Source organism: Neophocaena asiaeorientalis, unplaced genomic scaffold, assembly GCF_003031525.2.
Source record: "Neophocaena asiaeorientalis asiaeorientalis breed wild unplaced genomic scaffold, Neophocaena_asiaeorientalis_V1.1 scaffold124, whole genome shotgun sequence".
Lineage (NCBI taxonomy): Eukaryota > Metazoa > Chordata > Mammalia > Artiodactyla > Phocoenidae > Neophocaena > Neophocaena asiaeorientalis.
In genome coordinates, this window is record NW_020174135.1 from 845,955 (window position 1) to 861,360 (window position 15,406).

General features: G+C 38.3%; 1 protein-coding gene across 7 annotated transcripts in view; it reads right to left on the bottom strand.

The window, feature by feature from the left end:
* ATP9B (ATPase phospholipid transporting 9B) overlaps positions 1-15,406 on the bottom strand; it is a 215,676-nt gene that overhangs the window by 144,666 nt on the left and 55,604 nt on the right. For 6 of the 7 annotated variants that reach the window (XM_024754795.1, XM_024754799.1, XM_024754798.1 and 3 more), the window contains one exon: positions 9,761-9,812. The exons of the other annotated variant lie outside the window; for it this stretch is intronic. In XM_024754795.1, the coding sequence (XP_024610563.1) occupies positions 9,761-9,812 (52 nt within the window). The remainder of the gene's footprint in view (positions 1-9,760; positions 9,813-15,406) is intronic. 7 annotated transcript variants of the gene reach the window in all.

Sequence of the window (15,406 nt, forward strand, 5' to 3'; positions counted from 1 at the left end):
GCATGTGCCCCGACCCCACTGCAGCCCCTTCCCTGCTTGTAAAGCAGCAGGACTGTCAGCTGTATGTCCCCGTGCACATGCACCTCCTTAGCACCACTGCAGAGCCCACTCTGGGAACGTCTGTAAAGTCACTTTTCACCCCAGGCCCTCCCAGCCCTCCTTCCAATTTGTCTGCTGAAAGGCTGGTTCTGCGTGTTGCTGACTGAACACTCAGGGTCCAGGCCAGCCTGCTCCCCTTCCCTCTGCGGGTCCTACGATGCTGGCTCCTGCACACAGAGCCCAGCTCAGACTCCACTGACCCTCAGCAATGCTGCCCTGCTTCCGTCCAGAGGTACAATGGCCTGCTCTTCTCTGATGCCAACAGCCCTTCATGCTTAATGCCCACTAGAGGTACCCGTTACTGCACCAGAGGGTGCAGAAGGCAGCAGTCTATCCTTCTTTTTCACCTTTTACCTGGAATAAAATGTAAAAGGAGAGACCTCTGCTCTTTGGATCCAGTTGGCTCACCTGGTGGGAAAGTTCCTATAAGAAAGCACTGACTCCTGTTGTTATCTACTCACATTTCAAGGCAATGAACCAGTACCCTGCCATCCTCAGAAGGAGACCAATTAGGCATGTGTGTGTGCGTGCGTGCATGTGTGTGTGTGTGTTTGTGTGTGCTGAATGAGCTCCAGTACTTGAGGAGTTTCACTCCAATGCCATTACTATTATTATAGAGTCTCCAGCTGTCCCACCACTGGGGGACAATCTCCAGAGTTACCACATTATTAGAAATGTCCAGTGTTCAAAAAACAAACAAACAAAAACAGGAGAGTATGGCCAACTTAATGGAAAAAACTTAATCAACAGAGACTGTCCTCAAAAGAAGACCTGACGGTAGTTCTACTAAACAAAGACTTTAAAGCAACTGTCTAAAAAGATGCTCAAAGAACTAAAGAAAGATGTGGAGAAAGTCAAGAAAACAATGTATGAACACAATGGAGATATCGATAAAGAGAGAGAAAACCCAAAAAGAAATGAAAAAGAAATTCAAGGGCAATGAAAATTTCACTAGAGGGAGTCAAAGGCAGATTTGAGCAGGCATAGCAAAGAATGAGCAAACCTGAAGATAGGACAATGGAAGTGATCCAACCTGAGGAACAGAAGGAAAAAGATGGGAAAAAAGTGAACAGAGACAAATGGACCCACAGGACACTGTCACGTGGACCAACATATGCACTGTGGGAGGCCCAGAAGGACAAGACAGAGAAGAAGGAACAGAGAGAATATCTGAATAATGGCTGAAAACTTCCCAGATTTGATGAAAGACATGAATATAAACTCCCAAGGACCCCAACAAAATCCAAGCACAGAGATACGTTCTTTTGTTGCACTTTGCAGATGCTATGTTCTTTCACAGATTGGAAGTGTGTGGCAACCCTGCATCAAGCAGGTCTATCAGGGCCATTTTTGCCAAGAGCATTTGCTCTATTTGCATCTCTTTGTCACATTTTGGTAATTCTTGTAATATTTCAAACTTTTTACTATTGCTATATTTGTTATGATGATCTGTGATCATTGTTCTTTGATTTTACTATTGTAGTAAAATTGTTACTACAAAGACAAAACTTTTTGTTTTGTATTTTTTAATTAAGGTTGTACTTTTTTTTAGACATAATGCTACTGCACACTTAATAGACTGAAGTATAGTGTAAACATAACTTTTACATGTACCAGGAAACCATGCCCGTAATATGAACTCAAACAGACCCACACCAAGACACATTATAATCAAACTTTCAAAGACAAAGAGAATCTTGAAAACTGCAAGAGAAAAGAGAATCATCATATACAAGGGATCCTCAGTAAGATAACCACCAGATTGCTCATCAGAAAGAGATGGCATTTCCATGGAAGCCAGAAGGCAGTGAACCAATCAACTCCAAGTGCTAAAAGAAAAAAACTGCAACCAAATATCTTCAATCCAGCAAAACTGCCCTTTGAATGTGAGGGAGAAATCAAGACATTCTCAAGTAAACAAAAGCTGAGGAAGCTGGTGACCACTAGACCTGCCCTGCAAGTGCTCAAGGCAGTCTGGTAGGTGAAATGAAAGGCCAGTAGACAGTAACGTGAAGCTGTGTGGAGAAATAAAGATCTCAGTAAAGGTTATTAATGCATGGCAATTATAAAAGCTAGTATTATTGTAAGAATAGTCTGAACTGCACTTTTTCTACACGATTTAAGAGATTAATAAATTTAAAGAAATTATTAGTCTAAAAGCCAGAATTACTGTAACTTGGTTTGTAACTTCTAATCTTGTTTTCTACATAATTTAAGAGGTTAATGCATTTAAAATAATTATTAGTTTATGTCTTGGGAACACAGTGTATGAAGATGTAATTCTGTGACATCAACACCTGAAAGGATGGGGATAGAACTATAAAGGAGCAGAGTTCCGAATATACACAAAAGGGAATGAGAAAGGAATTTAAATATTTTACTACGAAATATCAACCAGAAAAGACAGTAATGTAGGAAATGAAGGAAAAAAAAAAAAAGCTATAAGGCATAAGGAAAACAAACTGCACAATGAAAGAAGTTGCTCCTTATCAGCAATGACTTTAAACGTAAATAGGTAAATATTATTCAGACTCCTACCAAAGACAGAGACTGGCAGAATGGACAAAGGCGCGATCCAAGCACATGCTGTCTGCAAGAGACTCACTTACAAAGATACAAAGAAGCTGGAAGTGAAAGGATGGAAGAAGATATTCAATGCAAAACAGTACAGCAGTTTCTAAAAAAGTTTTTTAAAGAATTACCATATGACCTAGCAATCCCACTTCTGGGTGTAGGCCCAGAAGAACTGAAAGCAAGGTCTGAAAGAGACATTTGTACACTCATGTTCATAGCAGTATTATTCACAATAAATAAAACATGGAAGTAACCCAAGTGTCCACTGATGGATGGATAGATAAGGAAAATGTTGTATATACATACAATGAAGTATTATTCAGACTGAAAAAGGACAGAAATTTTACAATATGCTACAACATGGATGAACCTTTAGGACATTACACTCAGTGAAACAAGCCAGTCACAGAAGGACAAACACTCATGAGTCCAGTTACCTGAGGGTCTTAGATTGTCCAATTCATAGATAGAAAGTGGAACGGTGGCACCAGGGCTGGGGCTTATGTGAATTTTATGTTACGTGTGTTTGAACACAGTGAAAAAGAAAAAAAAAATAAATTCACTTCAAAAGTAAAACCATTCACCAACCTTGGAAAAAAATTACTATAATGCTACAGTAATCAAGACAGTGTGGTATTGGTGAAAGAGTAGACATAGATGAAGGGAATAGAATATAGAGAACCTTTAAATAGAACTCCATAAATATAGTCAAGTAATCTTTGACAAACTAGCAAAGGCAAGTACCATTGAGCAAAGATAGCCTTTTCAACAAACAGTGATGGAACAACCAGACATCCACACACAAAAGAAATGAATCTAGTCACAGACCTACACCCTTCATAAAAAATTAACTCAAAATAGATCACAGACTTAAATGCAAAACTATAACAGTCCTAGAAGATAACCTAGGAGAAAACCTAGATGACCTTGGGTATAGTGGTGCCTTTTTAGATACAACACCAAAGACGTGATCCATTAAAAAAAAAAAAAGCAAAAACTGATAAATTGGACTTCATTAAAATTTAAAACTTCTGGGGCTTCCCTGGTGGCGCAGTGGTTGAGAGTCTGCCTGCTGATGCAGGGGACGTGGGTTCCTGCCCCGGTCCGGGAAGATCCCACATGCCGCGGAGCGGGTAGGCCCATGAGCCATGGCCGCTGCGCCTGTGCGTCCGGAGCCTGTGCTCCGCAACGGGAGAGGCCACAACAGTGAGAGGACCGCTTACCACAAAAAATACAAAATAAATAAATTAAAAAAAAAAAAGATTTATGATAAGGAGAATAACTGGTTTCAACTAAAAAGGAGTACTAGGAAATTTGCAGTACCCATTATTTTACACTTAAACCTTTTACTCAAGATTGATTTTTTTTTCCTCTTAAATGTATGCATGGTTATATATATCTGTATGTGTGTGTTTTATAAAGTATAAAAGCAACTTAAAAGGGATTGGATTCTAGATTCTGTATGACACAAACTTTGAGACATCAATGCCAATCGCTCTGCTCCAGGTTTGCTTTCTAACATAGAAAACAGGAAAAGGTGAGAATATCTACAGTCTCTTAAATTTCAAACATTTTGTGTTTCTAAAAGTGAAACTAATACCTTATGTAGATGTCTATAAACTTATTAAACACTGGAAACAATACACTTGCCATTCTTAAAAGTAAAAGGGTATGCCTCATGTTAAATAATTACACACTATTTTTAAAATTTAGAGGAAACTGACATATTAATTATCTTCAAGTACAATTACATTACTAGGCTCACAGTAACTGATATGATTTAAAGAAAGAGACAGAGAGAAAGACAGAGAGAGGGAATGAACTGCAGCAAAATCAGAAGTCTGGCCAACTTGACTTGTCTTACACGAAGTATATCTAGTAATTTTTTCACAGCAAGCACTAGCTACAACTGATGTCAGTTAAGGCTCGGTAAAAATGAATTATTAAATTGGTCTGCTTATATCCTATTACTGACTTCTTATGAATACTTGATTTTATTTGGTATAACTGACAAGAGTTGACAGCAAAGGACAGGTTTAATGACAATCAAATGAAGATCAACTCGTGTATATGTCACCTAGCAGAGCCGCATCAAGTGGTGATAAAGTACTTGATGGGACACTGTGAGACAGGGCACATGAGTCTGTCATATGTTGTAATAAGTTACCCTGTAATATTAGCAGACTGCCTGCAACGGCTCACAAATCCAACAGGTCTGAAAGAGACAGGCTACAGTATGTGCCCAAGAAAAGAAAAATAGACATTGACTTTGCATATATAACACCGGGTCGTTTGCCATTAAACTTAGTTTCTAAATCATTTACATGACTTAATGACTCTGCATGAAATTTTTAAGCTGGCGGCAGGATGAACAGCACCACAGAGAGGATGTGGATAAGTACAGCGTCATTTACCTGCCCCTCGCCCTCTAACAAGTGACAGCCGAGCTACTGTAATATGTCCCCAACACTTAAACGATAATGCCATCACTCAGGAGGCAAGTGAAAAAGATATTGGCATTTATAAGAGATTGATGAAAATTAGTTCTAAAGCATTAATTTCTCTTAATACCACTAAAAGAATTGTGTGCATTCAGGAGATATTTGATCTGAATTAAGAAACTGATGAAGCAATTGATTAATTGGAATTTAAGCCATCAGTCACCAGATCCATCAACAGCTTCATTTACATTCTAAACAATCAACTGACGGCCCAACAGAATACCCTGTATTAATACACAGTCAATATGATGCCGCGAAGAGACTCACTGAGCTGTACTGACAAACGCCCAGTGGCTATTGTCCAAACTCCACACGCTGTGTAGATTTAAGACTTTCACACTGGCTAGGGTTTAGAGATTCTTACTATAACAGACAGTGTATTACCAGGGTTTTCTGAACTGAAACTGAAAAATAATAAAGTAATATTAACAGTGTTAGCAGATACACAAAAAATTCTAAACATGTATGTTTAAAAACAAGGCTTTAATTTAAAACCTTAAATAATTAGGTAAAGTCACACGCATTTCTAAAGCTAAGAATCCTTGATTGAAAGCAGTGTTATGACACATTTTACACAGCTGGGAAGCTGTCTGGTCCATTTTATAAAGAGAAGAAAAATATCATGAAACAGTAATCTGACATTTTAGTATCTCCATAAGAGTAACAGTAATTGTTTTAACAATTTAAATTTGACAGAAAACAATCATAAAACTGAGGAATATAATAGAACCACAGGTTAAAACAGACGAGAGTAAGGTCCTAAACTTGGAGCCATTAATAACCTTCCAGGAATATGTTAAATAGTAAAAATTTAGCATACGTGTATATTATGTACATTTTTCTGAGGAACAAAGTGATAATTCTTAAGATTCTCAGAAAGACCCATGACCTCCAAAATATTAAATATCATTACCCTACAGAGGGAAACTGTCCCTACAACATAGAATACAAAGCAAAATTTGAGGAAAAAAAACATTTTTAAAACATAATCAATTTGGATATAACGTTATTTATCTGTAGTTGGCACATCAGAGAGTATCTCACTTGCCTAATTCTCTAATATTCTCTTCATGTTTTGCTATCTTATTACGTCATAACAATGATACGATGGCTGAAGAACAATTTCTAAAACTTCAGCAAACATTTACTAGCCCTCAGATTCCTCCTCTGAAAAACGGCCATTTCTAACAACCTTCCAGCTTTGAAGAGATGGATTTGCTCACACTTTATCTCCTCACATAGCCTGTATACTCTACTTCCTCTACGTTAATGACCTACAGCCGTTCCCACATTGAGCATGATATTCTTAACCTTACATATATTCCTACCACGATCACTACAAGGGCAATTAAACATAAAAGCATCTCCCGGGATTTCCCTGGCAGTCCGGTGGTTAAGAATCCGTGCTTCCAGGCTTCCCTGGTGGCGCAGTGGTCGAGAGTCCGCCTGCCGATGCAGGGGACACGGCTTCGTGCCCCGGTCCGGGAAGATCCCACATGCCGCGGAGCGGCTGGGCCTGTGAGCCATGGCTGCTGAGCCTGCGCGTCCGGAGCCTGTGCTCCGCAACGGGAGAGGCCACAACGGTGAGAGGCCGGCGTACCGCAAAAAAAAAAAAAAGAATCTGTGCTTCCGGTGTAGGGCACACGGGTTCGATCCCTGGTCGGGGAACTAAGATTCCGCATGCCGAGTGGTGCAGCCAAAAAAGAAAAAAAAAGTATCTCCCAAATGCAAACTGTTTGTTATTCATTATACTGAATACATTTACAAACAAAGACAAAGAAATCATAAATAAGTAAGGATGGCAGTGTAAAAATCTCTGAAAACCCATTCCTCCATAACTGTAATGACAACATAAGCAAAAATTGTCTAAAGCAACTTTTTCAAAACTCTGGAAAATAATCAAAGACTTGCAACAATCCCAGGTGCATTTATTCAAGAAACACGGCTAAATCTAGCTATGAGTGAGATGTGTGGTGTTTTGACTTGTCCCTTTTCCAGTACCCTGCCCCCATCAAACTCCACAGTAGCTGAGCAAACCAATGGTCTGGTAGCCACTGAGGGGAAGAAACCAGGGCTAGGACTCCCCAAGCCCCACGCCCAGACAACTGTAACCACCTGACCAGGCAGAGCTTGTCTGGATTTGACTCAACCCACAGTTCATTCACTGAGAATGTGTTTTCCCTGGAATGTTTGTCAAAAACAAAGAGTGGCCATTGTTTAATGTCACAGCTACCTTGGGTGGTGGTTAAAGCTGGGGTAAACAACAAGCTGACCAAAAAAATTTAAAAGAAAAATCAGATAACAAGGAGCAAAAGCTCTATCATATTCCCGAGAGCCTAGAAGGCCACCTGCCAGTGCAGGGCTGCACACAATGCCCTTGAAAACCCGAGAGGCCCGAATCTCTCACACCTGGCTGACTCTGAGGCTCTGTACAAGCAAGTGACGGCAAAGGCAGAGTTTTAACTGCCTGACACAGCTCTGCAGGTGTTAAGGGAACACTAGCTATTTGTAAAAGATAAACCTTGCAACTCTGGTACTTAATAATACTTCTCTGTCATACAGAGTCCACTTGGTGACAGAATGGGAGGGGAGTCTGTTCCACAGAGACATTAAGGAACCTAAACTGAGGGAAGCTCTGCCATCTTCAACAGGCAGCTTCCAAGGTTACCCTGGTCATGGACACATAGCCAGTACAGGGAAAGCCGAGGCTGGAAGTGGTACACATGACTTTCAGCCACCCTCCTTCGGCCATACCTCAGGGCATGGCCCCATCTAACTGGACAGGAAAGGGAGATGGACTGGAAAAGTAGTTCTCCAGTCTCCACCCTATGGGAAAAACAAAACCACACATTAAACAGCACACAATAAAGTAAAGGTATCAAGTGTACAGAGGTCACTTGATTATTAGGTATAACTGAATTCTGCTGTTAATGGCAGCCTCATCTTACGATGTAAGTAATCATAACTACAGTTGGTGAAAAGAGAAAACATTTTTCTTCTCTCTCATGACTTAAAATGTCCTTTGAAAGAAACGCTGTTTAGGGACTTTGCTGGTGGTCCAGTGATTAAGACTCCTCGCTCCCAACACAGGGGGCCCAGGTTCGACCCCTGGTCAGGGAATTAGATCCTGCGTGCCACAACTAAGACCTCGCATGTGGCAATGAAGATCCCACATGCCGCAAATAAGACCCGGCACAGCCAAATAAATAAATTTTTTTAAAAATACAAAAAAACAACAAAAAACCCCCCACTGTTTGTAAATGGAGAAAAAACTAAATCAACAACTCTAAATTTTAACCACGTCCTTTCTAGAGTTTTCATGCTACAAATAATAATACATATGCTGAGCTTCCCATAAAAATACTGCTCATTTATGCAACAAAGTCAGAAATATAGGGCAGAAGGAACTTTGGATATTACTTGACAAACCTCTCATCATTTTAGAGATGATGAAAACGTATGACCACATGGCTAGGTCATATAGTTAGAATTTGGTCAAAGCAGACTAGATTTTAGGTTTCCTGATTTCCAACCAATGGATTTTTTTTCCTTGACCACATGAGGCTTCCTTCTCATTACCCCTTTTGCACCTTCTTCTTATTGTTTAAAGCTCTGGTCATATAACTATCATTTTTCTGTGAAGCCCATTTCAACTCACCTAGGCAAATTGTCTGTTCCCTCCCATTACCCCTACATGTCTTATTTATTTATTTGTTTATTTATTTTTGGCAGCATTGGGTCTTCATTGCTGTGCGCGGGCTTTCTCTAGTTGTGGCAAGCAGGGGTTACTCTTTGTTGTGCTGCGTGGGCTTCTCATTGTGGTGGCTTCTCCTGTTGCAAAGCACGGGCTCTAGGCACACGGGCTTCAGCAGTTGTGGCACGTGGGCTCAGTAGTTGTGGCACGCGGGCTCAGTAGTTGTGGCTCGCGGGCTCAGTAGTTGTGGCTCGCGGGCTCCAGAGCACAGGCTCAGTAGTTGTGGCGCACGGGCTCAGTTGCTCCGCGGCATGTGGGCTCTTCCCACACCAGGGCTCGAACCCATGTCCCCTGCATTGGCAGGAGGATTCTTAACCACTACGCCACCAGCAAAGCCCTCCACATGCCTTTTAATATTTATACTATCTATACAATCAGAGTACTGCTAATCATCAATGTGTGTACTTCCATAAATAAGTAGATCATAAACTCTTTGAAGAGAGCAACTCGGTTTTACTCCCTTTTGTATTCTAAGCAACAGGTAGTACCTGGCATAAAGTAAGTGCTAAATAAATGTTTGCTGAATGAGAAATAAAAGTGCAAATGCAGAATAGCAATCAAGTTTTGAGGAATATCACCATCTATTTAGATATCAAAATGGATTCGAATGAAAACTTTCACTTGATATAGGAAAGGATATTTTTTAAACCAACATATTACACAGTAAAATCATTGTTTTAAACATAAACAATTAAATGTGATTTAGAAATTAATGAATTCAATAGATTATCATTCAAAGAAAAATTCTTACAAGAATAAATTTAACTTTTATCTTTCAAAATGAAAATTAAACTGCCAAAATACCAATCATCAGCAATAAAAATAAAAATACCTGCTTTTTCTGATGTCCTAAGAAATACCATGTCCGATGGAATTCTTTGATTCTGCAGAGTAATATAAAATATTAATTATCTACATGCAAGTTTACAAATTAACACAATTCCATTCCAAAGGAGAAATAGCTCCTAAAAACAACTAAAATGATGTTATATTTCAACTCTATACTGAAACAATTAACATCCATAATTTGTATAATAAAAATGAATATTTTAACTCATATTTTAGTTAGACCTCGAAGTTTCTTTCCGCATCAAGGAACCATGTAAATGGCATTTAGTGATGACCTGAAAACTACTTCATTTCCTGAAAAATGTTAAATATTACCATTTTTGTGGCCTCTGTTGTACCTCAACTCACACGTACAATATAACAGTTACTGTCTTATAAAAAAATGATGGCCTCCCTATCAGACTAAATGACCTAGAAAGTGAGGACAGTGTTCTTCCAACACCTAACACAAAACAGAGCATATCGAAAATGAGACACTTAATAAATGTTGAATGAAAGAATAAATGTACAACTGAGCAAACAAAACCCCACAAATTTGAGGAGATATTCTTTTTACAAAGCAGGAAAGGAGAAAAACTCAAAGGTCGCTATTCATACATTTATTTAATCACTATTACTAATATTAGTATTAATTAGTATTACTAATAATAATTAGTATTACTAATTAGCATTAATTAGTTGGGAAAGCTATACAAACTAAAAGAAAAATATAATAAGAATACTTCACATAGTTTCATGAATTATTTATATTCTTTAAGACCTAAGTTAAGATTTACCTACACACAGTAAAGAAATGAACTACTTGTCAGCAAGCAACAAAAACAAACGTAAGTTGTTAAAGCGGAAAGAAGATATGCTGTAGAACAGAGCTACTTATTTCTAACATTTCTTGAGGCAATTGTTAAGATCTAAAGAACCTTTAGGTGAAGGGGGAAATCACAATGGAAACTAGAAAATATTGTTAATGAAATGGTAATAAAAACTCAGCATATCAACATATCATGTATGGAACACAGCCGACGTCAGGAAAATGATAAGAGGAAAATATACATGACTAAACTGCATACAACAGAAAAGGCAGGCTAAAAATATACAAAGGACTAAATATCCATTCGAAACCAGGAAAAAAAAACCCAGCCAATAAATCCCAAAGAAAGTACAAGGATGTAACCAAATATAAGAGCAAAATTAATGACACAGAAAACAAAAACATACATACCAGTAACAAACAGCAAGAAGGTAAATATTTCTTTAAATATGCCCATTTCGGTAATAAGAAAAAACTAGCACTAGAATAAAACTGATAACAGATGGGCAAGCCTTCTAAACAAAAAACTGTAAAACATTACTGAAAGAAATTAAATGAAGCCTAAGGAAACAGAGAACACCATGTTCTGAAATTAGAATATACAGTATTGCAAAGATATGAAGTGTGCATATACTGACCTATACATTCAACACAAACCCAATCAAAATCTTAACATGTTTTTTTGGTGGGAAATGACAAGATATTCCTAATATTTACAGGGAAATGCAAAGGCCAAGAATGACTAGACAAGTGTGAGAAACAACACGGAGAGCTGTCTGTACAATATAACAAAACTAAATATTAAAATAGAAAAATTAAGACGAGACGGCATTCCACTAAGATGGATGATTATATTAATGTAAAAGCAGAGAATCCAGAAGTCGGCCCGCACATCCGTGGACACCAGATTTATGAGAAAGTCGGCACTGCAGACATCTTTTCAATAAACAGTGCTGAGAAAACTAGATACCCATGGGCAATGAGAAGAGATAATACCTGGCCTCTACTTCAATCGAAACACGAAAATCTATTCCAAACGAATTATACTTCTAAATGTCAAAGTCAGGGACTCCCCTGGTGGCACAGTGGTTAAGAATCCGCCTGCCAATGCAGGGGACACAGGTTCGAGCCCTGGTCCGGGAAGATCCCACATGCTGCAGAGCAACTAAGCCCATGCGCCACAACTACGGAACCTGAGCTCTAGAGGCTGCGAGCCACAACTACTGAGCCCATGTGCCACAACTATTGAAGCCTGGGCGCCTAGAGCCCGTGCTCCGCAACAAGAGAAGCCACCGCAGTGAGAGGTCCGCACACCGTGATGAAGAGTAGCCCCCACTCACCGCAACAAAGACCCAACGCAGCCAAAAATAAATAAATAAATAAATTTTTTAAAAATGTCAAAGTCAAAACAATAAAACCTAAAAGATAATACAGAAGAATATTTTCATGACTTTTTGGTAGGAAGAGATTTCTTAAACAAGACTCCTTCCCCACACCACCACAAATTAAAAAAAAAACTTATTACAGATGAAAAGATTAATAAGGTTGACTTCGTTAGAATTTTTCTTTGAATGATAATATATTGAATTCATTAAGCATCTCTGTTCCACAAAGCACACTAGGAAGGAAAAGATATTCACAACATAAAACTTATAAAGGACTCCCATCCAGAGTACTTGAAGGCCTGCAAACTGTTAAGGAAGGATAACTCTGAAAAAAAACAGTAAGAGATTCTCACAGGCTTTTCCCAAATGAGAAAAATATCCAAAATCATATGAAAAGGTGTCCGACTTTGTTAGTCTTTACAGAAATACACATTAAAACCACAACCACTATGTACAATTTGGAAATGGTAAATTTAAAAGGTTGGCAATGCCAAGTGTTGGCAAACATGAAGGAATGGGAACTCTTACTCACTGTCGATCTGAGTATAATTTGATACATCACTTTGCAAAATCATTTGCAGTAAGTACTCAAGTGCAACATACACACTCACCCCAAAATCCAACAAGTCCACTCCTCAGTACACATGCAGCAGCAATGTGTGCACATGTGAGCCAGAAGACATGGCCAAGTATGACTCAGAGGTATCAATCCTAACAGGCAAAACTTAGAAGCAACCCAAATACCCACCAACAGTAGAATGGATACAAGGTATACTATGTAACCACAAAATGAACGAATTACAGCTGCACACAACAAAATGAAGACTCTCATCATCAGTATCGGGTCAAAAATAAGCACCCACCCAAACACAGCCCCATCCCACTGAATTTTCTAGGCACCCTTGTTGAAAATCTGTTAACCAGAAATTTAAGACTTTATTTCTGGACTCTCAATGTTTAATTTATGCCAATTCCATACTGTCCTGATTAATGTTAACTTTGTAGAAAGTTCTGAAATGGAGAAGTGTGAATATGCCAATTTTGTTCACATTTTTAAAAACTGCTTTGGCTATTCTGAATCTCTTGTATTTCCATATGAATTTTAGAATCAGCTTGTCAATTTCTGCAAAGAAGTCAGCTGGGATGTTAAGAGGGACTGCACTGAACCTGTAGATCAGTTTGGGAGTACTGCCATTTTAACATATGAATACTTCCAATCCATGAACATGGGACGTCGTTCTGTTTATCCAGGTCTTCTTTACTGTGTTTTAACAATGTTTTGTAGTTTTCAAAGTACAAGTTTTGTTCTTTTGTTAAGTTTATTCTTAACCATGATTTTATTTATAAGTATTTTATTCCTCTGATACTATCATACATGGAATTTTTTTCTTAATTTTAGACCCCTACCCTTTATTCCCTTATCCTGTTTTATTTTCTATGAGGCATTAATAAGTAAACTAGAAACTTTAAAATAATTATTGGATATTTTTATTTTTCCCTCCTCTCAAGACTCAGCAATATAGGAGCAGGGACCTGTGTTTTCTTAATATGAAATTACCATGGTATAATGTACAGCAGTTTCTTTGACCATGACCCATTCAGGATATCTGAACTCTTTCTGATTTTTGGCTATCATGAATAATGCAGGTATAAACATTCATGTTCAAGCTTTTGTGCCAATCTAAATTAATATTCACCTGTGATAAAGGTCCAAAAGTTCAACTTCTGGGTCAAATGATACTTGTATACTCAGTTTTTTAACAGATTGTCTAATGATTTTCCAGAATAGCTGTAACATTTGATATCCCCACATGAACTGCATGTAATCCACTGTCTTCATGTCACCGCCAGCATTTGTGCTGTCATCAGTTTTCATTGTAGCCATTCTGCTATATGTGTAGTGATATTTCACTGTATTTTCATTTGCATTTCCAGATAACTAATGATGTTGAATAACGTTTCATATGCTTATTTTCTATCTGTATGTCTTCTTTGGCTAAATGTTTATTTTTTTTTTTGCCCATTTTCTAATTTGATTTTTTTTTTTACTGTTGAGTATTTAGCATTTTTACATATTCTAGATACAAATCTTTGTGGATATATGGTTTACAAATACTTTCTCCCAGTCTGTTTTTCCACCATATTCACATGTTCTTTCACAAAGCACACATTTTTAATTTTAATGATGCAATCTATTTCACCCTTATATGCATTGTGCTTTTGGTGTCAAGTCTAAAAACTATTTTCCTACCCTAGATTCTGAATATTTTCCCGTTTTATTCTAAAAGTTTTACAGTTTTACATTATATATTTAAGTCCCTGGTCCACTTTGATTTAATATCTATATAAGGTGTGACATTTAGATTATGGTTCATTTTTTACCCACGGATGTCCACTAGTTCCAGCCTGTTTTGTTGAAAGGCTATCCATCCTCCATTTTAATTGCTTTTGCACTTTGTCAAAAATCTCTTGAGCATATTTGGGTGGGGCTATTTCCGGGTTCTCCATTGATGTTTCATTATCTTTGTTTCTACCCTTCTTCTGCCCTATGTTAATTAATATCGTAGGAAGTATGCCTTAACATTAGGAGAGTGGCTCTTTTCACTTTATTCTCCTTGTCAAGGTTGTTTTTGCCATGTTAGGGCCTGTGCCTTGCCAAATCAGTTTTAGGAAAATCTTATTTTGTCTTTAAAACCAAAACAAACGAACAAAGAAAAAACCTTGCTGAGATTTTGATACATACATCTGTGTAAGAATTCAGTTACTGTTCAGGTTCCCTTATTAAGCTGGGAGATAATCTTTGGAATTTCTTGCTTCACCTTGCATGCACAGAGGATCATCTGACCTTGACTCTGAACGGTCCTACCCTCCCAATTTCCAGATACATGTCAAACACATACTTCTCCTAGGCTGAATTTGAAACTGGAGAACTAGGAGTTTAAACCTAGACGCAGTGAACACTGAAGGCCACATCATCCCCTTTCCACTTTCTGTCCCAGGCTGCTGCTCTCCCATGTTCTAGGCTACTGACATCTATAACACTGAGCCAAAGCTGATTAGCATTATTCCTTTAAATACCCATAAAATGAATATCGATGTACTAATTTTAATTCCATGTTAAGATAAAAAATTACAACTATCCTATAACATAAAATCCACCATGGAAATATCCAAACATTATTTATAAATAGGAATATGGTCAAATAAAAGAGAAATATGGGCTTCCCTGGTGACGCAGTGGTTGAGAGTCCGCCTGCCGATGCAGGGGACACAGGTTTGTGCCCCGGTGCGGGAGGATCCCACATGCCGCGGAGCGGGTGGGCCGGTGATCCATGGCCGATAGGCCTGCGCGTCCGGAGCCTGTGCTCCGCAAAGGGAGACGCCACAATTATGAGAGGCCCGCGTACCGCAAAAAAAAAAAAAAAAAAAAAAAAAG